This window comes from Lineus longissimus, chromosome 4, assembly GCF_910592395.1.
Source record: "Lineus longissimus chromosome 4, tnLinLong1.2, whole genome shotgun sequence".
In the NCBI taxonomy this organism is placed as follows: Eukaryota; Metazoa; Nemertea; class Pilidiophora; order Heteronemertea; family Lineidae; genus Lineus; species Lineus longissimus.
This window is the reverse complement of record NC_088311.1, coordinates 21,494,567-21,520,911: the sequence shown is the minus strand read 5'-3', so window position 1 is coordinate 21,520,911 and position 26,345 is coordinate 21,494,567. Positions and strand designations below refer to the sequence as shown.

The 26,345-nt window shown below is 39.5% G+C and overlaps 2 protein-coding genes across 6 annotated transcripts in view; both read right to left on the bottom strand.

Moving 5' to 3' along the window:
* Positions 1–4,099, bottom strand: part of LOC135486682 (uncharacterized) — a 78,797-nt gene extending 74,698 nt beyond the window's left edge. For all 4 annotated transcript variants that reach the window (XM_064769691.1, XM_064769690.1, XM_064769693.1 and 1 more), the window contains exon 1: positions 3,901–4,099. Coding sequence is in view for 3 of the 4 variants with exons in the window: in XM_064769690.1 (XP_064625760.1) it covers positions 3,901–3,937 (37 nt within the window). In the remaining variant the exon portion in view is untranslated. The remainder of the gene's footprint in view (positions 1–3,900) is intronic.
* Positions 4,100–6,997: 2,898 nt separating this feature from the next.
* Positions 6,998–25,812, bottom strand: LOC135486675 (voltage-dependent calcium channel subunit alpha-2/delta-2-like). Of its 2 annotated transcripts, none has more exons than XM_064769679.1 (22): positions 25,734–25,812; positions 24,960–25,258; positions 24,328–24,477; positions 23,887–24,041; positions 19,864–20,016; positions 19,346–19,510; positions 18,949–19,077; positions 18,459–18,587; positions 18,003–18,228; positions 17,509–17,759; positions 17,165–17,309; positions 16,928–17,077; positions 15,073–15,183; positions 14,595–14,734; positions 12,187–12,375; positions 11,682–11,837; positions 11,268–11,482; positions 10,614–10,821; positions 9,959–10,169; positions 9,391–9,529; positions 9,082–9,244; positions 6,998–8,862 (listed from the first exon to the last, which is right to left on the bottom strand). In XM_064769679.1, exons 2-22 carry the CDS (start codon positions 25,119–25,121, stop codon positions 8,658–8,660), a joined length of 3,552 nt encoding a protein of 1,183 aa, XP_064625749.1. In that variant the 5' UTR covers positions 25,122–25,258; positions 25,734–25,812; the 3' UTR covers positions 6,998–8,657. The 2 variants fall into 2 exon arrangements, with proteins under 2 accessions (XP_064625749.1, XP_064625748.1); XM_064769678.1 differs by lacking the exon at positions 14,595–14,734 and adding an exon at positions 13,105–13,247.
* Positions 25,813–26,345: the final 533 nt, after the last annotated feature.

The following is a 26,345-nucleotide window of genomic DNA, read 5'->3' as shown; positions in this document are numbered from 1 at the left end:
TTCCGAGATGCCGCAAACAAACTGTACCTTACAATACAAGGTTTTTAAACAAACTGATGTCATGTAAGCCATTTAAATATTCATAACCCTGGGGACCATTACCAGACACTAGATACCAGACACTAGATAGCAGAACACTGTACATGCTATCGACATTCATATCTAGCATAGCGCACAACTGTTTGACCCTCAACAGAAACCACAGATGTGGCAAACACATAGATCATGCGTGGTATAAAATATTCAGGGGCCAGGGGGACAAATATTAGATCAGATACAAGGATTATAAAGAGGGGGCCAGAAAAGAAGGTATGCTGCAGTGGCATTTCAAAATTACTCGTGTAAACCTCGATATTTTTTCTAGTTGGTATATTGAGTTGACTCGGGGTGAGGATGGCAAATAATTAAAACGCTGAAATTAGAAAATTATCAATCAATGAGTCAGCAAATCAAAATACCACGCCGATACTGACTTCTCTAATTCGAGCTGAAACTGGCTGGTCATGGTGCATGTAGTTTGTTAAAATGGTCTGTTAGTGTTGGTGTTACTGTCCCACCCAACCAGCAACACATCATTGTAGATGATAAAAACTGGGTTTTTTGTCACAAAATCGACAATTATTGACTGGTGTAGCCTAAACAATGCTCACAAGCACCATCCAAGCTAGTGGTACAGTGAACAAATAAGCTACTGACAGTAAATTTCAATATTTACATAGCTATTGTAACAAAGTAGTACGGTTCAATGTGCATGCTCCATGAATTAATAATATCCTGGCGGTTGGACAAACAGATGAAACAATATCCCTGCAGCTTAAAAGGGAAATTGGTAGAAGTCACAAGGGATGTGAGAACTTTATAAATATGGCAGACCAGGATCACTGCGATAGTGCATTCACGATGAGTGACTATGTACTGATATCATGAAACCTAGCTGATGATTTTTTACAGAAAATTATTTCTGTGTCTTTATCACACTTTGTACGAAATACAGTAGAACCTCACTAGTAAGGACACAGGGTGGGACTGAGAAGTGCTGTTCTTAATAGGGAGGTGTCCTGATTAGAGAGGTCAATGTAGCAAAATGTCTGAAAACAATCAATTCTGCAGCAATTTTTGACCTTTCGCTTTAACTTACTGCAAATGGTTAATATTGAATATTAGCCCCTCAATTCAAAAGGGTTAAAACAACTCTATGGGCATCCCGACTACTGCCAGTATTGGTAACAAGATTTGTACTTGTCGTCAGCCGTGGTAAAAATCAATGTGCCACCACCTTCGGGACAGTCTGAGTGTGGAATGTAATGAAAGTGGCAGAGCACGCACAGCATGTTCAGATGAAGTGGCGATGATAGACCTAACTCAATAACGTGTCTTGATTGCTCCTGTCAGAATGTCTATGGATACAGCACCAGTGGTGTTGATCAGCTCAATATCGTCAAACTTTGTTACAACATACCCCAGGTACCTTAAGAACCAGTACCTTATAATGCAAATTCCCATACGATTGGCGCTGAGGTACATGTAAACCATGAAGTTTCAATCAAAATGCGTCAATCTTAAAAATGAAATAAAAATTTATTGAACAAATTCAAAGTAAACGATGCAGTCAAGAGAAGACTACAGTAGAACCTCCCTTAGCGGACACCTCTCTATTATAATTAAGGACAACCTCTCTATTAAGGACACTAGTTTTGGTCCCAAATTGGTTGTTTCCATTCAATTTGACCTCTCTAATCAGGACACCTCTCTGTTAAGGACAGTACTTGTCAGTCCCAAGGGTGTCCTTAATAGAGAGGTTTTACTGTATTTGTTTTATGCCAGAACATACATGAACTTTCATTGATATGAATTCATGAAAGAATTCCAAGCAACTTGGGTACTTTAGCTTCTCAAACAACTTGGAAAGCTCTCAAAGGATTTGGTTTCTGAGTGTTTGAGGCTCCATTGCAGATCATTTCAAAGCTCTGAAATGAAATATCATGACATAACAACTAAATAAATAAACATGCTGGCACATAAGAGCCTAACTTTCTAAAGGATTTCCATAGGGCCACCCTACCTTTCATTGCTGGCCACCCTACCTTGTGTTGCACACTGGCAAAACATAAGGGTACCACCCTACCTTGAGAACATTAACACCCTTAAAAGTCTTCTCCAAGGGTGATCTTTGCAAGGAAACTTACCATCAGGAAACTGAAAGAGAGATACCTCCACAAAGCAAAAGAGAAAGAAGGACACAAAACACATGCTTTTATAAGTTTTTTATTCATCACTTGGTAAATCTCAACACTTGCTATCAGCAATGATTAGACAACCCACTTACAAGATTACACCAGAATCTTCCAGATGGTTTCTTTTGAGGCAACCTGATCCTCAGGTGTAACCTGTTTGGATGTTGAGCAGATACACACATTACAACATATGAGACACATTATACCATCACTTTTGGACTTGCAGGAAAAGACAAAGTTCCTATTTGATTTCTAAAAGGGGACAATATACCCCTGTTTACAAATTGTATGGTACATGACACATTCATGTTAGGGCCCCTGAAAATCAGCAAATTGGAAAATTGGCATGGAATTTGGCCATATTAAATCGATTTTGTGGTTTTTACCACATTATACTTACACTTTGGGGGCCCTATATTACTATTACAACCATAAACACCATCAAGTAACTCTAACGACAACAAAAAAAAACCAGCCCCACTTTTGTTCAACTACATCAGATAAATCATTTCATACCACTGAACAACCAGCAAAAATTCAATATAAGGAAAAACAATAAACAGTTTTTAAAAAATGTAAGTGAAATATTGCATTTGCACAGTCACATACAATACAAAGTAGAACTAGCATCAATATTCTGAGCAGATGGTCCTTATTAAGTTGGAATTTCTAACGGCATATAAATCAATTAGAAGTGTGTAAAACAGTGTCTATGTAAATTGTTTGGTAAATTTGTTTTATTCAGGCATCTGTATACTAAACTGAACTGCCAAGCAGTAGCCCTCCCCTCCCCTCTCCTCCCCCACTCCCACACCACTAACCATACCAAACAAATCATGTCATAAATGCAGTCAAGCCACACTGTTACAAACCTATCCAACTGAATAGACAGATAGTATTCTATAATTATTCATGCATCACATGTGATCGTAAAACTCACAAACTTGACAAACAGTTCTTGAATGATCATTTGTTTGATGATTGAAAAATCAATACCGATTTTCTCATTTGCACCCTTTGATTTTGAAAACAACATTAGGGTACAATGTAAAAGATCTCTCCTGAGATGTTTCTTTGCACCTAAAAAGTAAAACCTTTCATAGGGTATCTAGTGCATGAATGACACATCTCATATCATGAAAATTTGTTAAAAAATAAACTTTTGTCTTCAATTCAACTTTCAGGGGATAACATCCCTCCTTGAGTTATTCTGCCTTCTGGGGGGGGGGGGGGGGGGGGTAATGACCCCCTTTTAAACTCATAGATCTTTGATTGCATCTTGAGTCTGGTACCTAGATTCTGGTAGAGGAATAATCAAAGTGAAACTGAGCATTTATACTAGGACAACCATCATAAACGGTGACACTCCTCATGAAGACATTGATTGATGGTAGGTTTGACAGCTGTCAATGGTCAACAAAGATAGACAATTTTTGTTTACATTAAAACACCTATCTGGCCTATCAAAGTTAAAGGATTAAATTGCAAACTCGGCTGACAAGTGGGTTAAATTTCCAAGGCTATTCAATCACTCTTGCAGCAGCCATTTCAGACATCATAACCATGGCAACACAATTACTACATAGGGCCACAGACAGATTCACGTGACAACAGGGATAACTGACAAACTGTCAAATTGGGGATAATGACAGACAAAATCACCAACCTGAATCAAATTCAATTGCCTCTTGGGCTGTAGACATGGCGAAATAGTACACGAAAACCAATATATGGCGAAATCCTCTCTCACTAAGGTTGCATTACGATAGTCCAATGAATAAGACTAAAGCACATGTACGAAACGCACTGAATGAAATCTGCAAAAGAGGAGATGCTGACAGCGACACAGTTGGCTACACACTGTGCTGAAGTGAAAGCCTGCATGTACTGTGATGTACACTATTGTAGAGAGTTGAAGAGACGCAATTGGCGGCATCATAATGAGGGCGCGAAAATCAATATCAAAATATAATACTGGCTGATATATGGCCACAATTGTATCTCAGTATCATCACTCTGTCTTGTATCACTTTTGTTTCAACTACCTAACATATCCATGACTTTATTTCATGTTTTCGTGAAGAAATAAAAAAAAATCGTTTTCAAAATATCAACGAGGAAACGGAGAAAACACACGAAGAAATGTGGGACTCCAGCATCACTTCTCAGTAAAGTTAAAAATTTTCATAAATCACACTAGTCTTGTGTCTGATTGCATTCTTAAAAATATAGATTTTATTTCTAGAACTGTATTGTATCATATCCATTTTTACAAAATATATTTTATTCAAACAAAATATTGTCCCCAGTGACTGACTGACTCAGTCACTCAGTGACTGACTGACTGTCGTCACAGTGCATGAGATGTCACCCTGGCCTATGTCCATGTCAATCACTGCATGATTGATCAGATGATGTGAATCCGAGATGTCATCACAGTAATTTGAAATCGTATATTCATGTGCAACAAGCTGTCAAGAGTGGAAGATGATGATGGATAATTCCGTCCATAGCTGGTTGTGACTTTGTCCAAGCACAACATAGTTGACCTATGGTTGTGACAATGTCCACATATCCCCCCCCCTCCATTATCTAATCTATCTATATGCAACAAGCTGTCAAGAGCAGAACATTTTTGATGATGGACAGTATCCAAGGCTGGTTGTGACTATGACCACAGCTTAATGTAGTACCAGTCGGCCTATGGTTGTGACAATGTCTCATTAGTAAATCCATATTGGAAGCAGATCGATGCTGTGTTGTCCCCGAATGTTGTCCACACAAGCCTAAATAAGTTATAAAGATATATTCAACGTCTGTGGAAAGATGAGACAAAACAGTGTGTCTAGTGTAGATGGAGACCAGTGCAATCGGCCCGGAGTATTTAATTGTCCTAAGTGTGGGAAGAAAGTGACCCTTATCATATTGTTCCATATGAGAAACTAGGTTTTGAGTGTCATGTCTTCACAGTAATTATCAATTGGTAATGAGAGGGCCTATGGTCATGAAAATATCCAAATATATATATGTGCATGCAGACATTGTCACAACCATTGTCAAAACTAAATTGTCCTGAGGACAAAGTCACAACCAACCATGGACACCATCGTCAAAGATGTTCCTCTCTTATGCAGGCATGATTGTCACAATCATAGGTCTCCTACAGCTTTGGAAAAGTTTTCATGATACGAGATGTGCCATTCACGCACTTGATACCCTATGAAAGCGTGATGTCCTGTTTAATTGTCCTAAGTGTGGGAAGAAAGTGACCCTTATCATATCGTCCCATAAGAAAAACTAGGTTTCGAGTGTCATGTCTTCACAGTAATTATCAATTGGTAATGAGAGGGCCAATGGTCATGAAAATATCCAAATATATATGTGCATGCAGACATTGTCACAACCATTGTCAAAACTAAATTGTCCTGAGGACAGTCACAACCAACCATGGACAATATCGTCAAAGATGTTCCTCTCTTATGCAGGCAAGATTGTCATAATCATAGGCCTCTTACAGCTGTGTGGAAAAGTCACAACCAGCCCTGGACACCATCTAATACTGGTTGCTGTTACACTTATTGAACTAATTATGCTAACTTTGTTCAGCGTGATGTCCTGTTTAATTGTCCTAAGTGTGGGAAGAAAGTGACCCTTATCATATCATCCCATATGAGAAACTAGGTTTTGAGTGTCATGTCTTCACAGTAATTATCAATTAGTAATGAGAGGGCCAATGGTCATGAAAATATCCTAATATATATGTGCATGCAGACATTGTCACAACCATTGTCAAAACTAAATTGTCCTGAGGACAAAGTCACAACCAACCATGGACACCATCGTCAAAGATGTTCCTCTCTTATGCAGGCATGATTGTCACAATCATAGGTCTCCTACAGCTTTGGAAAAGTTTTCATGATACGAGATGTGCCATTCACGCACTTGATACCCTATGAAAGCGTGATGTCCTGTTTAATTGTCCTAAGTGTGGGAAGAAAGTGACCCTTATCATATCGTCCCATAAGAAAAACTAGGTTTCGAGTGTCATGTCTTCACAGTAATTATCAATTAGTAATGAGAGGGCCTATGGTCATGAAAATATCCAAATATGTGCATGCAGACATTGTCACAACCATTGTCAAAACTAAATTGTCCTGAGGACAGAGTCACAACCAACCATGGACACCATCGTCAAAGATGTTCCTCTCTTATACAGGCATGATTTGTCACAATCATAGGTCTCCTACAGCTTTGGAAAAAGTCACAACCAGCCCTTGACCCCATCTAATACTGGTTGCTGTTACACTTATTGTACTAACTATGCTAACTTTGCAATTGTTCAGCGTGATGTCCTGTTTTGGGATGTAATATATTTTGAAATCTGGTATTGCTTTATGATGGTTTTAGGAATATTTAAAGGGTCAAACAAAAAAGTCTGAATGTCACATCCAACATTTTGCTTCAGGGACAACAAAACCAGGTTGTGATGGTGTCCACTGAAGACAAGCAGGAGGTTGTGTCATGGAAAAGACGATGCGTCTTGCACAAGCTTGGTTGTGAGTTTTGAAGGATTATGGTTTCGATGATCACGTTCCCTGGGAGGTTACATTGTCCATCAGGTTGTGACATTATCTTTTTTGGCCAGTAAGTTTTCAGTGTCACAATAGAGACTCATATTTGGCCAGGTCTTCAACAATTTGGCTTCGATTAAAATAACCACGAAGATACATTGTTCAGATAATAATCATATTATTATTCTTACCAACAACAGAAGTATATTTTATATACAAGTATAAAATTTGACTAACAGATACACATATTTAACTAGGATAAAAGTTACCAGCACACCAACAAACCTTCAACGTTAAATGCACATGTGAGGATAACTACAGGGTGTAAGAAAATAGTCTTGCTACTTTTAAAGTTGAGTTAAGTTTTTTAAATACCGTTTATTAAAAAATGGCTGCCAGTGATGAAAAAACGTGGTGATGGGATTTATGTTGATTGTCACTGATCGATGCTCACTATTATCAAAACTGGTTACCCTTAAAAGATGCTGCTCCAAAAGTAGCAAGAATAATATTTTACACCCTGTATAAACAATATCGTAAAACTGACATATCTTTGTATATAATTTTGATTTTAAAATCACAGATCTATAGTTTTACATAAAACTATAACATTAATCTTTTCTTCTATTTGATTGAACTGGTTATACTGACCGGTACCTGAAAACATATTTTCAGTGGTGCCTTCTACTGCCAAATACATCAACTGAAATATCAGGTTTATTATGATTAGTCTAGATGGTCTACTGCAGAAACTACGGTACTACACGTACACTCTATAAAATGTAATTTTGTTTTATAATAAATGCATGGTTATACATAATAATCTGTAAATACACCACCCTATGTAAATATAACAAAGAAAATATAACAAAAAATTGCAGATAAGTGATATCAAGTTTTGAACTTATTACAACAAATTGAACACGAGTCGTAAATGATAGATGATACTGTATCATCAATTACACACAAAACACAGTCAAAACACATCAAGACATGCAAGAGAATTCATATGGTTTTTCGACTGTTTGTGTTCAGTTTTATTGCACATGGATGTCGATACGCACAGTAGCAACAGGTTTAAGAAATTTATTTCCCATGCCTGGTAGAGACTGGAATTGCAGATTTTCATAATCTGCCAAAATATAAATTTCAAAAAATATTTTCGTAAATTGCAGAGGTGTAAATATTTTTTGGAATTACAGTATCAGTTAATGATCATAACTACTGGATTACAGCACAGATGCTGAAAACGTCCTCTCCAGCGGTGATGAGATATGTGAACGATATAATGATGTAAATAATTTGATGTTTGTACATGGGTTTCTCTAGGAAGTCTCAACCTCCCCTTGAAACATACTCCATCCATCAACATTTCATGTTGAAAAATATTGTAGTCATATGTTTTCTTATTAAACATGGTATAGCTGGCAATATGATACTGTATACCTAGAAATATCTGTGGGCATTATATTCTTGCGTTTTGCGATAAATACAAAATTATCTCGGCACAAAAAAGAAAATCTATATCAAGTTACAGAGGGTTGTCAAATGCAATTTCACATAACTGCGGAATATAAATAGCCATAAATATTTCCCGGATTACAGTACTCTGAGAGATCTTCCTTGCTTGATCCTGTATGATCACATATTTTGGCATGGAGTTAGTTGTACCAACTCCTGACAGCCAAATCTTTTTTGATTTGCAGTAAAGGAAGACTATGGGCAGGTACCAGACAGGCCAGAGTAAATTGTACAAAATTGCCAAGGGGTGTCTCCATCAATGCCGAAAACAAGTGAAAACACCAATCAGGCTATGTGTATACTCAAATGAACACCAAATGATCTCAGACCACTATGTGGGTAAAAGCCAGAATAGGCAGAGTAATGTCACAAATATGAATATTCCTGGTGATATTTGTGAAGACTTGTTGTAATCACAATCTAATTCGATGTCTCGTAACACAGGACAACGTTCTTGTTGAGCGAGACTAGAGGCAGATGTTTCTTGGTGAGCACACGTGCCATTGACGATTCGATACGCTCCAGAATTGACAATACTGAAAGAGGAAAAAAGTTTTATTGCATGATGATATATGCCCAAACATCAACTGTTTGTCCAGTAATAATGAAAGTGTTTTACAATAACTGCCTTTTTTCTCATTTATGTAGCACTTTTCCAAGCTCCAAGCAATGTTAGACTGAAACGACCACAAAATAAAGTAATGCAAAATTGACTCTGGATCACTTCATCGAGAAATTTTTGTTTCCAACCCTACCTTCTTGCAATCTTGCAATTGAAGTTGTAGAATCCATCCGAGCCAGTGTTCTTCCAGTTCTCGATGACGAGTAGGTAGAGATTTGTCTTGGGCAGGGCGATAACATAGTAGAATCCAGACATGCAGGGACCGGAGACATTACCCGTCACCATACCACTTGAACCTAGAGAAAACGTAATGGAAATACGAATAACGGATTTAAAAAATTCAGGTGACAATTTTAAACCGAAAACAAGACTCTCCATTTGTGGATGCAGAAGAAAGTAAAATTTACAATTTTTGATAGATTTAAAAAATGCATGTACTTACCAAGTGCCGTTTGATTTGCTTCATAGCCGACCACATCCTGAATGCAACCATACTCGTTATTGAACTTTGGAATAGGGCCTTTGTCTTTGTAGTAATTATCCTGCTCCTCTGGATTTCTAGGGAAGCCAGTCAGAGTCACCTGAAAGATAGGTGGTTTGTCTCATTATGAAAGAAGAGGAAATATTTTCTGGGCTGTGAAAATGTGCTTCATTCAGCACGGCTGAGTACAATGACCAATGCTGAAATAGATGGCAACACCATTGCTGATGAGAAACCAGATTAAACTTTGATGAATTACCAACTCTTTTTTCTGGAGGAACAAAGATCTGCATGTTACTCATCCCTCGCAAAATTGCGAGTTCAGGCTGGTGAAGGCACATTGGACCCCTTGCAAACTTGCGTGATGGGCGCTAAAGGGCTCATGGAATAAACTGACTTCACAAAAGGCAGACAGCAGTCAAATGAACAACCAGTCCAACTCAACCTGCCAAGATTGGAGCAACTTGTGCAAAGTTTTGTTGTGACTGATCACATGTAGCGACAAAATAGTCAGGATATGAAAGCATACCTTTGGTTTTGATGGAGAAATGCTGCATCCTCCTTGGAAGTCAATACTTTCAGTACGAATGAAGAAGCCATGCCTGTAGATGAGTTCCTTCATCACCTCACCTTCCTTCTTCCCCAAAGTCACGCCCTTGTATTTGCTCGTATCGAGGGGACTCGCCAGTTTGAAACCCGGATCCATGATGATGTTGGCTCGATTGTCAAAGAGGTAGCACCTTGAAAGGTAAAAGAATGCTGCAGAGATGGACGACGAAAATCTGTTGTATGATAGCGGTCAGATTAAACTTACAGCCATTGTACCGACAGCATTTTTAGAGTATGAATGAAATATCTATTCAAGGTCAATTTCCTATTGCTTGTGATAAAAGAACTATCCTTTTTTGTAAAAAAAAACAACATTAGTACAGAAAAGTTGCCTTGACTGGGATTCGAACCACAGATCTTAGGATTGCTGGTCGTCTGCTCTACCAATTGAGGTACCGAGGTTCTCTGACATTCTGTACAGTGAGACACCGTTTTTTGACAAAACTGAGATTTTAACGTCCATTAAACCCAACACAGACCATTTCATATGCGAGTTGGATGAGTATTAATTAGCATTTCATGGTTTAATTGAATATCAATAGCTGAGCTGATGAACTGTTTTGGAAATACGTTACCTTGTGACGCAACCCATTTCGCCGGAGGGGCACCTGTAATTCCTTCCACATGACTTCATCTGCCTGTCACTCGACTGCATAGTGTCGATAGTCTTGTCGTGGAAGTCGTCGTAGAGGATATCAAGGCTTGTGACGGCCTCGACCCTCTCCGTAGCACAACGGCGCTTGTGCTTGTTGGGGCCGGGTGCGGCACTCACGTAACAGCGGTCTGGGAAACAAGACATCGATCATCATAACTTATTGCATTACCTTCTCAGGAGCATGCAATCCAATTCCACACAAGGGGTGATATGAATAAAGACTAGTAAATGATTTTACTTCAGTTTTGTACCGAAAGGCCTAGTGTAAATGTACATGGGGGTTTTCAGTAAAAGCAATTGCTAGTCTTTATTCATGTCACCCATGAAGTACATTTATTCAGGCAATTTCTTACTGTTTTTCTGATGAAAATTAAAAAATTGAGATCATTTGCGAAAACGCTTGCAAATATTTGGCGGTTCACAGTAGGCCTTAAAACTAACAGGATGACACAATACCCCTTTCCCAGTCAGGCACAGGTCACGCAACCTATCAACTCGTTGGATGACATCTGCACGAAGAACACTCATAAACCTTACGAGTTTTAAAATATCTTTCCCACGTTTAGAAACTTACGGCTGATACACTCTTCATCTTGGTTACACTTGCAGCCACCTGCCCACGGTCCTGTCAACGAGCTTTCAGCACACCACTCGTTGCTCCTTCCCAACATCCCTTCAAACACCGCCTGAGATATGGTGATGATCTTTCCCACGCCCGCGGCATCCATATAAGGAGTTGAGATGGAGGTCAAGGTCGGGTTGGCGACTGTTCGGAGATACCACGGACGTCTGAAATTAGGACGTGCAGGACATGAACCTCAGGCTGACAAATGGTGTCCTTAATAGTGAGATGTCCAATTAAAGAGGTGAAACTCAATCATGACAGTAGAACTAACAGATTTGGCCCCAGATTAGTATTTCATATGTTCTTACATATACCAGATAGGTTCTACTGTGTTTCTATATTTCTCAGAAGTTGTAAACTTACTGTGTGCAGTCATAAGTCCGACGCGACCTATGACCAGGATAGGTCCTGAATACACCACTCCTCATTCCAACATACGTCCACTTGACCTGGGCGATGGATTCAAAGCTTCGGTCGCGCCATACTTCCTCCACTGGTTGCGTGATGAGGACATCAGCTCTACAATAAGATGCAACAGAATCAGTATACAGTTCCGAGTCCTCTTACTTATACACGAGTAGGACCACTCCCCCTGGATAGGATGCTGCCGGTGTATCACAGGGTAACTTCCCAGTCAAAACTAGTACCAAATTATACTCCTGGATGACGCGAAGCAAGGTAGGGTTAGGTGTCTTGCTCAAGGACACGGAGATGTACCAGCATGCTACGAAACTGAGAGTGTGATGGCCAATATCGAATGCGGATGAAAAAGGATTACTACTGAAGTGACTTATAGTAGTCAAAAACAGTAATTTATCAGAGTTGTCGTCTGGGTCTGGCATTGAGCCCTAAATTTTACATTACTCACATAATTCCCCTTTCATATTTTCCGCCTGCCTTACACCCGATATCGGGATCGATTCCATTGATATAGCGATGGGCGTCGATCGTCTTCTGGGCCAGATCATCATCGAAGAAGTATTTATTGGGATCGCAGTGGCATTTAGGAGCGAGGAAGATACTCGAATACAGATAGGTTACTCGAAGGGAGGGGTACCTGAAAAAGATGGTCATAAAAGTGAAGTTACTGGTGAAATGGCCCGTTGTGATTTGCAAGTTGACATTTTTGCAACTATGTGTATAAAGGCCACGCCAAGTTGATTTGAATGGATCAGAACTCAATTTTTTAAAAACCTAACTCACCAGTCATCACAAGCACAGTGCTTTGTTGCCAATTTTGAGGGCTATTCTAAGTCACGTCTTTGCAATCACCAATAAAGAATCACACAACTGAGAAGTAATGGCATCAAATACATTTAATTGAACTAACACTTGTTACGGTCACTTCTGCGGCAGAGGATCTGGGTATCTATGATGAACTACCAGCAAGTGGTGCAACAACATGAAAACATACAGCAACAACTACCACTGTTGTTTACACACAAGAAGCAACTACTTAGCTAAGGGGTGGGAAAAATACCATGATCACCACAAAAATAACAATAATGTATATACATATGTACCAATGTGGCCCACCACCTTGTCAGAGAATCTTCAAATACAGATGTTCTGATGGATGCAAATTCACATGCAGTGCCTCTAAAATTAAAAAAAATTCAATCCCTATTTTCATTTTTTTGGCTGATCACATCTACATGTACGTGGGAATACGGTTTGCGGCTGTGCCTGTGAAATCAAATATGGCAAACCGTGTACGTTAGGCTTGCGGGCTGAAAGACTTAGACATCTTCTGCTTGACGAGCGTGCTGTCAAACCAAGAACTCACTTGGGTGTGTTCTCCAACACATGCATCTCCTCAAAGACTCCGGGCAATGCCTTTCTACCTTGCGTACTGTTGTACTCAATGAGAAGGTTGAAGTAACTTGTATGGTTTGCATGCTCGGCCGCGGCCTGCGATCTTCTAAACACCTGCATCGACACAACACAAACACATGCAAGCTAACACATCACATAGCGACACCATGCACCTAGCACCTAGCATCAAACTCTTTGTCTATACGCCCGGGTTTAGATAGGATTATGTTGTCACTTGTGTAGTTTACGTTTCGCTTGTCACGGGCATGTTCGCTAACTGACTTAGGCTTGAAAACATGACATGGCACGACATGAGGGTGAAAGGGACATTGTGAATCATGTGTACCCCGCTCCTTAGAAATGACTTGGCTGTTTTCGACGTCAAGAATGACAAATGAAAACGTAAACTTTATATAACCCAGCCTGCTGGAACTTTGATACATAAATGATATAGGTGTACACAGCCCCTTGATTTACTTAACTTGGACATCGTTAATACTTCAACCGAACCCAATAACAGAACAGCTTCTGATCAGTACAGGGCAATAGAACCAGAATCAGAAATGACTTGAAATACTGAATGCCAGTCCCTTGTTTGAAATTAAAAGCATAGAAATATGCTTGATTCATCTGACTTCAGACCCCTGTATTGATCAGAGGAGCTCTGGTGCAAGGATGGCATGCATATACAGGACACACAAGTGCAGCTATGATGTATGTGGGTGCGGAGGTCAAACTATGCTGGTGCAAATAGCAGCTGCCCTGATGGAGGATGAGTAAAATTCTGGATTTTCTGGTTCTGCTCTTGTGAACTGGTGTGAAAAACACCTGAAATGTTGTGTTCCTAATAAAACCTTGAAAAAACGACCAGAAAATCCAGAAATCTTAAGTTGCTGGCCGACAAAAGAAATTTTGTCAATCTATCCACACCAAACTGATGAATCTGAAAACAGTTATCATAAATCTGTAATCTACGAAGCTTTGGATGAGCCAGACCTAGGGACGCACTCCTTTACGTCCCGATTTAACCAACATTAAACAGCACTGACAAAGCCACCACAGGACCAACTCCACGAGCAAGCACCACGCACCTAAAGTTCATTCAACAGTCGGTGATGTCGATAGGAGGGTATCGCATACTATGCTAATCTATCACTAACAACATGAGCAACCAATTGTCAAGCCTCAAAAAACTTCATTTTCAAAAGATTTTAGATACATCCGAAAATGTAACATACATGATCAGGTGTTATTCTGAACCTTTCACATGTTTCAATAAAGAAAGTATGAAAGCACTTGAGTTGAGAAATGATGATATCAAGTGGGCAAAGTTTCACCTGGAGGCCATGGTTGATCAATTCAGCCTGCGATCTGCCTGGTAATAATAAGATTCACCTTTCGACAACACTGACTCCTCAATGGACTATAACGCTAAATCTACCACACATCCTGTGAACTCACTTAATATCATTGAAGAGCACCTCCATGTTTTCAAATTCCTGGGGCAGTGCTTTCCTACCCTTAGTACTGTTGTACTCAATTAACAAGTTGAAATAGCTAGTTTTGTTCCGATTCTTTGGCGCTTGGGAACGCCGGAAAACCTGTCAATGAACATTCATGTATATCATGCACTGATGTTCTGATCAAATTTTAAACGAAAATCAATCCATATTTGGCTCTTGCCAATCCGACCTTAAGTGATAGATTCTAATAGAGAAATCAATACACGCGAATAGTTGATGGTACATTACCAATATAAAGCAAGGGGACAGAATCAAGAGAATTTAAAGAAATATCTATGACAGAACCAATAATGAATTTGAATTCAAATCTCAAAATCATCAACTTGGTTTGAATAGAGCATGTATAGGTATTAGCAAGTATGGATCTATACGTGGTATGAGTACAATGTTTCCGGAAATTGTGACTCCATACAGACCTTGTCAGTAGCCGCAAGTTTAAACGCGAACGAGTATTCCGAGTCGTTGAGAGACGCGTAGTAGTACTCGAGGGGCAGGTTGATATACTTTACTCCGGCACGGTAATCGCCCTAGCAACAACGAGAGAAACATTTTGAGAAAATTAAACATTCTGAAAGGAAAACCAAGCAGCATACTACAAAAATGTATCAACTGCCAAATTTTCACATCTGGGCAAAATTGGGCAGTTTTTAGTACCAGTAGTTATTTACATTGTGTCTCCTGAGAAAAGTTTGCTATCAACAACTGCAATCATTAGAAAATCTGTCTTCAAACTGGTTTAAGCACACCCCGACTCATCCAATATGGCAGACTTCATCGAAAATGTTTTTATTTACCAAAGTATTGAAAAAGTACTGTTGCTAGAATTGGCGGCAAATCTGAATAATTTCATTACTCACAAATGAACAACACCACCCACATGAAGCATGATCATGATTTGACATAACAAGGTGACAAAATCTTGATAAAAACAAGATGCAAATTTCCCTCAACCAGTATTTGTTGTTTATGCTCATCGTGTTAACAATAGAGCAAGCATTAAATTTTTGAGACGAACGGGGTGACATTTTCTGGTGTTGAAAAATATACTAATAGAATGAGAGAAAGCTTGAATGGAGTGTGTTTCTCTGTTAGAGCGCAGTACCTGACAGTGTCTGAAGACATGATACCACGTACCCGCATTTCAAGATAGCTATGTCGATGTGATTGAATACATCATTTGAGTGGTCAATAGCACTGTTACCACACGACCCAACTGATACCGATGGATAGCCGTCTTAAGTGTGGGTGTGTGAAGTCATGCTTGTCAAGCTGCTTGGCCCAGTCAGGTGCTGCACTCCTACAGAGGAATTCTGTCTTTTGGGACTATGTTATTTAGCTTGGTATTATCTGTGGAAATGTTCTGTTGTGTGGTTGAAATCAATTTAAACCACCAATACCGAGAAAGAAAGTTGGAAAAGATTAAGAAAGATGTCTTACAGTAGGCTGAAACAATAAAACATTAAGAAACATGAAAGAGGTCGGACACTGAACACATAACATTATATTTTTAAGCCAAATAACACTATATCAATTTTCAACACAAAAAGACGGCAATTCCAGACCCCTCTCCATTTATACCAAACACCTCTGGCACTAAACCCTTTTGTATTTGTTAACCCCCACAATTTAAAAGTTGCAATCCAGTAAAAATTATTATCTATGACTAACAAAACACTTATTTTTATTTTGATACAAAAGACAAATAACATTGGTTTAGAGCTCAATCATCAATAAATACAGAAAACAGATAAAATTTGTTTGGAGCTCAATCTAACCTATTTCAGCTTAAGTTTATCTGAATAATGTACCTGAAACTGAATATCAATATAGATATCATTAGTGAGATACTGTATTGTCGATCCCGAAAATTCAAGAGACTCGAATTCCTGTAATGTTCAATCTGCATAAACATTCATCACAGTATAAGAGAATTTCATTCCATCTGTTCCAGTGGCTAAAACCACAGGAAGAGCCACTAGGCCTACCCCCAGCATAACTCAACATGGAAGGTCAGGGCAGAAAGAGGGGACAACATCCATGTTTTTCCGACAACATAGCACAAAATTGAAATAGATACACGGACATTAAGAGGATTTAGTAGAAGAGCTTTGAAAATAACAACTTATCATATTTTAGGAGGAGAGAAAGTGACAAATACAACATCTAAATGGACTGTCACTGGACAGGGAACTGTTAGGAAGGGATAATAGGAATCGTGAACAAGACTTGAAAAAGTGTGCGATCTTGATATGATATCCATTCCATTCTCACCTTCTGAATGCCCCTCCTGGCATTCTTTATCTTTTTGAGGCCCGGTATCCCCTTGATCATATCATCCTTCACTTTACTAAATTCCTGCGGGTTGCCCTCTTTGTCTTGTTCTAGTTGGTGTATCGGGATGAAGATTGGGTCATCTTTCAGCTGAAGGCAGAGAAACACATGAAGAGTTTCATCCAAAAACGAGATGTATCTCCAATTTTGAGAAAAATGGTTCGTCTCCCGACTTACCCCTGTGCTTTGTGTGAGTAATGGATGAAATATAGTCTGGCCTTGATTGTTGAGAAGGAATGATGTGACGGAGCCCCACTGATGTTTCGTCAAGAAGTTCTCAATTTCATCTAAAGTGGCATCGATACCAGCGACACCTATCGTCCTACCAAAGAAAAGACATTTTGTTAAAAGAGAAATTTATCAAGAAGAGCATTAAATGATTAAGACTTCAGCATTCAGAGATGGACAGTCCCACCAAGCAAAAGTACATGAAGCCAGAAAAGACAAAACACAGTGTACTGGCATTATCATTATTCTTTGCACAGAAACCATTGTTGTGAGAAATTTATGGTTGTACATACTTGCCATTCTTGGTAATTGCAGGCACAGCATGCGTCACCATCAGGCCAAGTCCCCAAGCATCGATATACGGCGACGTCCAAAGTCCTTCCGAGTTCTTGGAACTCTTGGCCAGAAATTCAAAATACTGATGCATCTTCGAGATGAGATTTTCACCATTCATGAGCTTCTCCAGGTAGCCTCTGTTGTTGCAGGCCAGTCGGCCAGGAAAGGCTTCACCCTCGTCTTTGGTAAGGTAGCTAAAGATACGGGCCTGAAAAGAACAAATGAGAGTTTTATTTCATTGGTCACATTTTACTTCAGAGTTTCATTGCCCAGTAACAAAAATGCAAAAAGTCAATCCACTCGATGACGTCAATTAGATCTAGAGGAGTGAAAAAGTCACAGCATTCTTATTCGTAGATAAAAATCTGAACTCCCTAAGAAGAGTTCATACACCCAAAATTTCCTTCACAGGCAAATGAAAATCCTCTTTTTTTCTGAAATGTGTATTTACCTTTGGTTCAGTGTGCTCCTGTTTGGTCTTGACGATATCCCAGACCTGCGTCCAGTTGTATTTACAGATTGGTCCTGGCACGTAGCCACTCCTGGTGTAGTACCCGGGACCACACCTGACGTTCTCACCATCTGTATCCTTGCCGTCTGTCACAAATATTATCATGGATTGGCAACCCGTTCGTGACTTGCTCTGTAGGAGGGTGAAGGCCATCTCGAAGCCTTTCCTGTAAGTAATGAAAATCACAACTTGAACGGTATTTTTAGATTAACTGAATGGATGATCAGGTCAACCGTGAAATTTCTGCTAGCAGTGTCAATGCCAGGTTGAGGTAAATATGTTGTGGAGTCAAAACTTTCAAAACCCAGATCCAAGTTTGAATCAATTGGAAATCATTGGTAGCACATGCAACTGCCCAAGATGAAAACCTGAACAAGAAAGAGGTATTACACTTACTCTAGTTCGCTAGTGCCTCCAGCCTTAAGAGAGTAAATCTTTTCAATGAGATCTTTCCTGTGAGCTACAGTAGCGGGGACCATCTTATCAGGTTTACAGCTCAGCACCTCAGTCGCGTGATAGTGCCACCTGCAATGGCAAATAGGGAACAATCTCAGAGTTCAAAGTTAACTACCATGTACCAAAAATTCATCGCTAATCACACCAATGAAGGGATCACAATCACAATCACACTATCAAAGTCAGTTTTGCAATCAATGCATCTGATAAATTTGATCGTTTAGTAAAAACAGTACATAAGTTGCAGAAGAACAACCTGCTGTATTAGTATTTATCCCCGAAAATCTTTCACTGTGAACCAGGAAATTACAACTTTGGCACACCTTTAATTTTGTGTTTTGACATTTCTATATCCACAGTAAAAACAACTACAAATGTAAATATATAGTCTACTCATGTCATTACCATATTCTTTAAAAAAGTCACTTACTTTCCTACTTCATCCCAATGGCTGGCACGAGCACTAACGACATTTAAATAATCCTGCTTTGTTAACGTATTGATAACGGTCTTGGCAACTGCTTTAGCCATGGTAAACTTCTCTCCATCCATAGACAAGCTGAAAGACAAGAAAACAGCTGTGACTTCACTACTCGACTGCTTTTGTCAACACTGGGCCAATATTGGCCTTTGATTTTAATGAGGAACACCAGGCGATAGAGCCTAGGGTATAGAGAGAAATGCCTTAGAGTGACATTACTCCTCCTTACAAAACAATGAAATTTGGAGGAGTTTAGGTAGGACCTTTCAGCTGGGTTGCTCCCCAGGTACTGTAATAGGTACGAAACTTGCTTTGGAAAATACATATTCAGGGACCAGAGTCATACCTGCAATCTAGAATGATAACGACATCCTTAGGTCCGCTTGTGGCTGCAATATACCAAGGTCTAGTCCTGGGGTCGTAGTCATTGTAGAAACCAGCAAAGTTGGTGTCCCATTCTCTTCCTGGAAACATCCTTATTACACCAGTGCTTGAACCAAAGTATTGCCATCTGGAAAAAGGAATCAACTTGATAGCTCCAATGGTCTAGATTGCGGAAAAAGTCCGACAATTGCCCTCAACATTAGGTCATGAGGTCGTCATGGGCGAAGATGCAAGATGGCTCTGAAGTCATTGTCTTGCGTTCACAACCTATTGTTCAAAGCCTCAACGTATTTTCCAGCAAGGGGCCCATGTTCCAAGAGCATAATGAGCACCATGAGCTCTTTTTCAAATCGATATTGCCATTTTGAAGAAAAGGCGAAAGGTGTTTGAATGTTCCTCTAAACCCACGAGACGTAGCTCTACGAGTAGTGAGATCGACGATATCTTTGTTAACCTGCTTGCTCAAGATTCAACACCCACCTAAGGTAAGGATCATCCCCTGCATTTTTTCTGAAAATTTTCTCCAATCCGTGTGTGAACATGACAGATCTGATCACTTCCCTATCCGACCGTGGGACTTCATCAGAAATCTTTACAATGGAGGAGTTCATGCTGACGTTTTGTTTAAAATATCTGAAATCAGAAATTACATGAACATGTAGCTTTGATATAGGATTGTCCTCGGTTAGCTTCGTCCCACATGACGTCATGTGATGTCATTCACATCTGCAGTTGCTGGCGCTGTTGTTATGATGTTCACATGGGAAGCATCTAAATGAAACGGCCAGGGGCCATTGTGCTCACCGTATACATCTTTTAGAAGGCAGGATCATGCTTAGTTTAGAGGTGAATATGGTGAACACAATCAGGCATGAAGACTTTTTTTAGATGTGTATTGATGTCAAGTAATAAGACAGGGCAGTATATATAAGTTTATGATCCAACCAATAATTGTCTATGACATCAACAAGATCAATATCGTGTATAAGAGTCCCTGCAATAAAAAATTCATCGAAAAAAAGTCATTAATAAGAGAGATATTGCATGTCCTACTTTTTCAGTTTTGACTCCCTGGTGGCCAAATCAAGAATCAGATCAGGCCAAAATTCGGTGTCAGAGATTATCTGATGTAGGGGGTTACATGTACCAACTTTCAAGTTCATAGCTTCAGCAGTTAAGAAACGTGCCATAGTTACACTCTAATGGCCAATTTACGCCATTTGACCTCTGTGACCTAGAAAAGGAGGTCAAATCCAAAAATCGTAGGACATGTGGTGTATCCTTGCTAGAAGTCCCTGCCATAAAAATTTTATCGAAAACAATTCACTCAAATAAGCAAGATATTGCACTTCTTCCTTTTTCCATTATGGCCCCCTGGTGGCCGAATAAAGAATCAGATCAGGCCAAAATTCGGCATCAAAGGTTATCTGATGTAGGGGGTTATATGCACCAAGTTTCAAGTTCATAGCTTTACTGGTTAAGAAACGTGCCATAGTTTACACTCTAACGGCCAATTTACGCCATATGACCTCTGTGACCTTGAAAAGTAGGTCAAATTAAAAAAACCCGTAAGACATGTGATGTATTCTTCCTAAGAGTACCTACCATAAAAATTTTATCGAAAACAAGTCACTTATAAGCGAGATATCACACTTTTTAGATATCCACTTTTGGCCCCCTGGTGGCAAAGTTGAGAATCAGATCAAACTGAAATTCAGCACCAGAGGCTATGTGATATAGGGGGTTATATGTACCAAGTTTCAAGTTCATAGCTTTAGTGGTTAAGAAACGTGCCATAGTTTACACTCTAACGGCCAATTTACGCCATATGACCTCTGTGACCTTGAAAAGTAGGTCAAATTGAAAACCCGTACGATATGTGATGTATTCTTCCTAAGAGTACCTACCATAAAAATTTTATCGAAAACAAGTCACTTATAAGCGAGATATCACACTTTTTAGATATCCACTTTTGGCCCCCTGGTGGCAAAGTGGAGAATCAGATCAAACCAAAATTCAGCACCAGAGGCTATGTGATATAGGGGGTTATATGTACCAAGTTTCAAGTTCATAGCTTTAGTGGTTAAGAAACGTGCCATAGTTTACACTCTAATGGCCAATTTACGCCATATGACCTCTGTGACCTTGAAAACAAGGTCAAATTAAAAACCCGTATAATATAAAATGTATATTTGCTATGAGTACCTACAACAAAAGTTTTATCGAAAACAAGTCACTAATAAGCGAGACAAGCCTATAGGCGAATATGGGTCGTCGCGTTGATGCCAGAACGTCCCCAAAGTTTGGAAATGTTGTTCTTAATTCCTCCGGGTTGGGGTACCTATGGCTTGATCAAATGAATATTAATGTGGATAATTGGAAAATATTATACTCTAATGCCCAGTAAACGATTAGAGATATTTGTCAACATGAAATTTTTGGTGAAATCGCAACAAATAAAAAACTCGATGTATAGTAATCTTATGTTTTCATTTGAACTTCAAACATATTTAAATGATATTAAATCAGTGAAACACAGGGCTTGTATCACAAAATTAATGCTGGAAGCCCATTGTCTAAGAATCAAAACTGGGAGACACTGTAGTCTAAGAAAGTGTGAGGTTTGCAAGTCAGGGGAGGTTGAGGATGATTTTCACTTCCTTGCGGTGTGCCCTAAATATGCGTCAAAACAGCAAAACTCATTGCAGTTGTAATAGAAGTGATCTCCATTTTCTGTCTCTGTCGGATCTGACTACAATTTTTCTGAAAAATCCTTCACCTCCCTCTGCTGCGATTATCAACGAGTTCTTTAAACTGCGTAACTCTATATTGTCCTGATTTCCATTATTATGTTTTTGTCTTTAAATATTTGTGATCTTATTTTGTATACCCTGTAACTTTATATTGTATATTTTGTAATTATTTTATGTAACCGTTGGCCCCTAGTGGGCGTTTTATAGTCTGGGCTCCTGACCTCACTCTCGCTGTCGTAGGTCAGGCAATAACAAAAATCTATAAATAGAACAAGTTTAGCGTCCCAAATCGTACTTTTGCGAAAATGACAATATCGCTAAAAGTGACGTCATTATATGGGGAAACCCCTTTGTCTGAAACATAAAATAACCGTAATCGCGCATTTTAAGAGTAATTCCGGTATTTCTACAGTGTAGAATGATGTGTTCAATAATAGTGCATAATCCTAGGACAGATACAGCGCTCAATTCGACCGTAAAACGATAATTGGCTCGGGAAATTACAACAATGGCTGAATCTAAAAATAACACTCCTCTTTTCTGCCGTGTTATTTGTAGACGGTTGTTGTTACCTGACCCGTTCCTAAACCCTGCCAAAAGCCCGGAGATCGAGGTCAGAGAACCAGACTATTTAGCGTTTTAGAGTAATAAAGAATTTGAATTTGAATTTGAATTTTTCCACCGCTGTACCTTATTATCATAATTATGCCCATGTGATTAGCTGCTCGGTATTGACGAGCAAGTGACAGTCCTCATTTGCATGTACATTAATGTCATTATTATGGCTGACGCGATCCTGTAAAGTTGTGCGTAATTTCTAATTTCTCGGCAAATACTTGATTGATTTCGTTGAAATTTGAGAGTATTACAGATTAGATTACTGCTTACATTGGGTCTTCGTAGTTTCTTCATACATCATCGATAAAGACACGTAGCTTTGTGAAGAAACTCACCATACTGCTCGCTGGCCAGCACAACATTCCTGCATGCTACGTATACACGCTCATCAATTTTGAGCTCAAAATTAATAATTTTATTCATTTCGCATTTTACATGAGACGAAGGACTTAATGAACAAGATAACGAACTTTAATGAAAACTTAAGTTTTATTACGATAGGACAAATACTGGCAACGCAATTCGCATTTCAATTCAACAACTGCCGAGCATCCTAGGGCTAAAACTATCTTCATTCATAGTCAATCTCGCCATTTAGCTAAACGGACCTGAAACAAATCGATTCAGCGTCTACACTTTTACTCCGATTTGTCTCAAAATTGGTGACAAAGAGGCTGAATGTACTGCAAACAATTCCTCGGAACCAAATTTTAAAAAAAATGATTTTAAAGATATTTTTTAGTGTAAAATGCCCGTTGCTAGGCATGGTTGCTAGGCACATGCTGCCACAAACATAATGACAGAACCTGACAATAAGGGTCTGCTCTCGCGACGACCAATATCACACTTTTTAGATATCGACATTTGGCCCCCTGGTGGCCAAACAGAGAATCAGATCGGACCGAAAATCAGTGTCAGAGGTCAGCTGACCTAGGGCATTCTGTGTACAAAGTTTCAAGTTCATAGCCCTAGCAGTTAAGAAACGTGCCACTGTTAGGATACGACGACGACGACGACGACGACGACGACGACGACGACGGACACAGCGCTATCGTATAGACTCCCCTTACGGTGAGCCAAAAAGTCTGATCCCTCATTAAAGAATCTATACCTATCTATCACTGGAACTTACGGGCTGAAAAGGAGATCATCAGGAAATCGGCTGGGAATGTCTGAATCTCTGTAGACATTCATCGGTAGAGCATGGATGTCCTGGGGTGCCTTCATAGACGACCAGTTAGTGGCGACCTGTTCTTCATAGAGTTCCACCACCTTGTCCGCTATCAACTGAAAAATATCTACAGTCATTATGGCCAGTTACCAAAGAAGTGGAAGACTTGGAAGATGGTTCAGATGACTTCAAACAATTGAAAAGGAAGCTGTGTTGATCGATATAACAGGAAAATAAAGAAGATGACACCTTTTTCATGATCAACTCTATTTTGATCCTTGGACAAGCCACTAACTGTCAGCACCAACTGTGCTTCACCAGATACGAAAAGGGTTGGAAAATAGGTAGACAAAGAATTTTTCATTAATTGGCAAAATCCCTTCCTTGTTGTTGTGACCCCACCTGTGCTGCCCTCTTCTTTCTGCTGAAGTAATCGCCCAGAGTCTCCTTAACGGCATCGACAGGTTCGGTCCCATCTTTCTTCTGGAACGTGTAGTTTGCTTGATCAAACAGGGACTGGGTGTATTCGCGCCGAATACCATCATTGGCAAGCTGAAATAATACAGATGATTAAAACCCAACTATAGAGCTCAGTGAAAGAAAAAGAACATTCAGGGAAGAAGAACATGAAGGATATTCTGATTCTTTTCAGTAGACTGAGAAGTGTCATGTTGCCTGGTCATTTAAAGTAGTAATAGTAGACCATCAAATAATTTACCAGGAGGTGCAGCCTGTAAATAAGATTTCAGTGCTCCAACAGACGTATGTTTTCACACTTGAAAAACAACCAATGGAATGAAATGATGATGGCGAACCAGCACGACGTCGTGAAAGGTCTTTTGAAATTTACGCTCAATGACAGGAAGTCTTCTGCCGTTGGTGTTGTTGTCACAATTTTCACATGAACATGATAAAAAGGCACCTGACAGTCGCTGGCCATCCACAATTTATCAAAAGTCACTTCCTCATCGGATATGTAAAACTAAGAGGGATTTCCAGCAAAGAACTGGCACTAAACTGGTAAACAAACTAACCTGGAGTATATAGTTCTGTATCAGTGCTGCCCAGTTCTGCACATCTCCAAGTAATGTGCCATCCTGGGGGTCCTTGCGATAGTTTGAGCTAGAAAATGTCAACTGTACACAAAAGATCGCTAACAAAAAGATCAACAAAGTCTTTTTCACTGAAATGATCATAGTGAATCCTGGTAGTGGATGTTTTTACTCAGTCCATTACATGTGTGTACATGCATGTTGGAATAGTTACAGCGGTGGAGGAGGCAGATAACCTCAAGGTGAAGGAAGCAGATGACTTAGACTAGGCTACTTGGTCTCTGAAAATAAAGAAAAAGATAACCCCAATCAATCACCTTTCAAGTGTAACAATTCGCCAATATTTCAGTTTAGGCAGTACCCTGGCATTGGCCTACAAACACAGTCACACTAACATACTTGCAAAGGCCTTTTCGAAGAATCAGCGCCAAAACAAATCAAATGCGCACTCAGAACATGTCAGATGACAGAAGGCCTAAGCCTAGTGTTCGAGGCCTGTTGACAGTGTAGTGTTGTCAATGACGACAGTGTCAGTGATGGACAGACACACTGACATGACACTTCGACACTGACAGTGACAGATGACAGCACAGTGTCACTGTCGGTGTCAGTGTGTCTAGTGATGAGTGTCGACGGTTGTTGATTGTGCTTGTGGTGTTGTGACCCATCTGGATGAAGACCGAGCATCCAGGGATGTAGCACAGCAAACTCCCTCTATCCTTTCATCAATTCTAAGACCAAGTCACCAACCCATACATGTCAATGTGCATTTTAGACACTTTTGCCAGGATATTGTCAGAAAATTTGCAAAAATTTATTCCTTGTCCACCATATTGATTTGAGGTGCCTAGACTTTGCAAAACCCTGATTTTGATTGGTCAATGTCCATGTTGGGTGTCAAATGACAACTGATTGGCTAACATTCTGGGTTGGTTCAAAACCTAGTTAATGGGCTTGGCATTGGCGCCGCATATTATACCATAAGAAATAACGTGTGGCTTCAGCATGTGTCTGCACTTAAGGGGATTTTACACAACCACAGGGAGTTGATATCTATGACGTATCAGAGAATGGTATTAAATATTGAAGGTTCGTCGACTTGATTCGAATGGTGAAATTTGAGCGACTTCAACAGGCAGACAGTGCATGCAAAAATTCCAAAAACTATTCTATACTGAGCTACTTACTCTCAAGTTACTCCTCATGTATCAATTGTACTCCAAATCGGATAAAAAAATAGTCATTAAAAGCGCACAAAAAACACAACCACCCAACGAGCACCATTGATGTGACAAAATGCCGAAAAGCTATCTTCAACTCCATTGTTTTGAAACACACTGTAATGTATTCAATTTTTTGGTTCAAAAT

Coding starts and splice junctions, on each gene's coding strand:
- LOC135486675 (XM_064769678.1), bottom strand. CDS start 25,121: ATGATCATTTCAGTGAAAAAGACTTTGTTGATCTTTTTGTTAGCGATC. Junction 18,588..18,948: donor CATTGGGATGAAGTAGGAAA/GTAAGTGACTTT, acceptor TTGCCATTGCAG/GTGGCACTATCACGCGACTG. Junction 17,078..17,164: donor TACTCACACAAAGCACAGGG/GTAAGTCGGGAG, acceptor CTCTGCCTTCAG/CTGAAAGATGACCCAATCTT.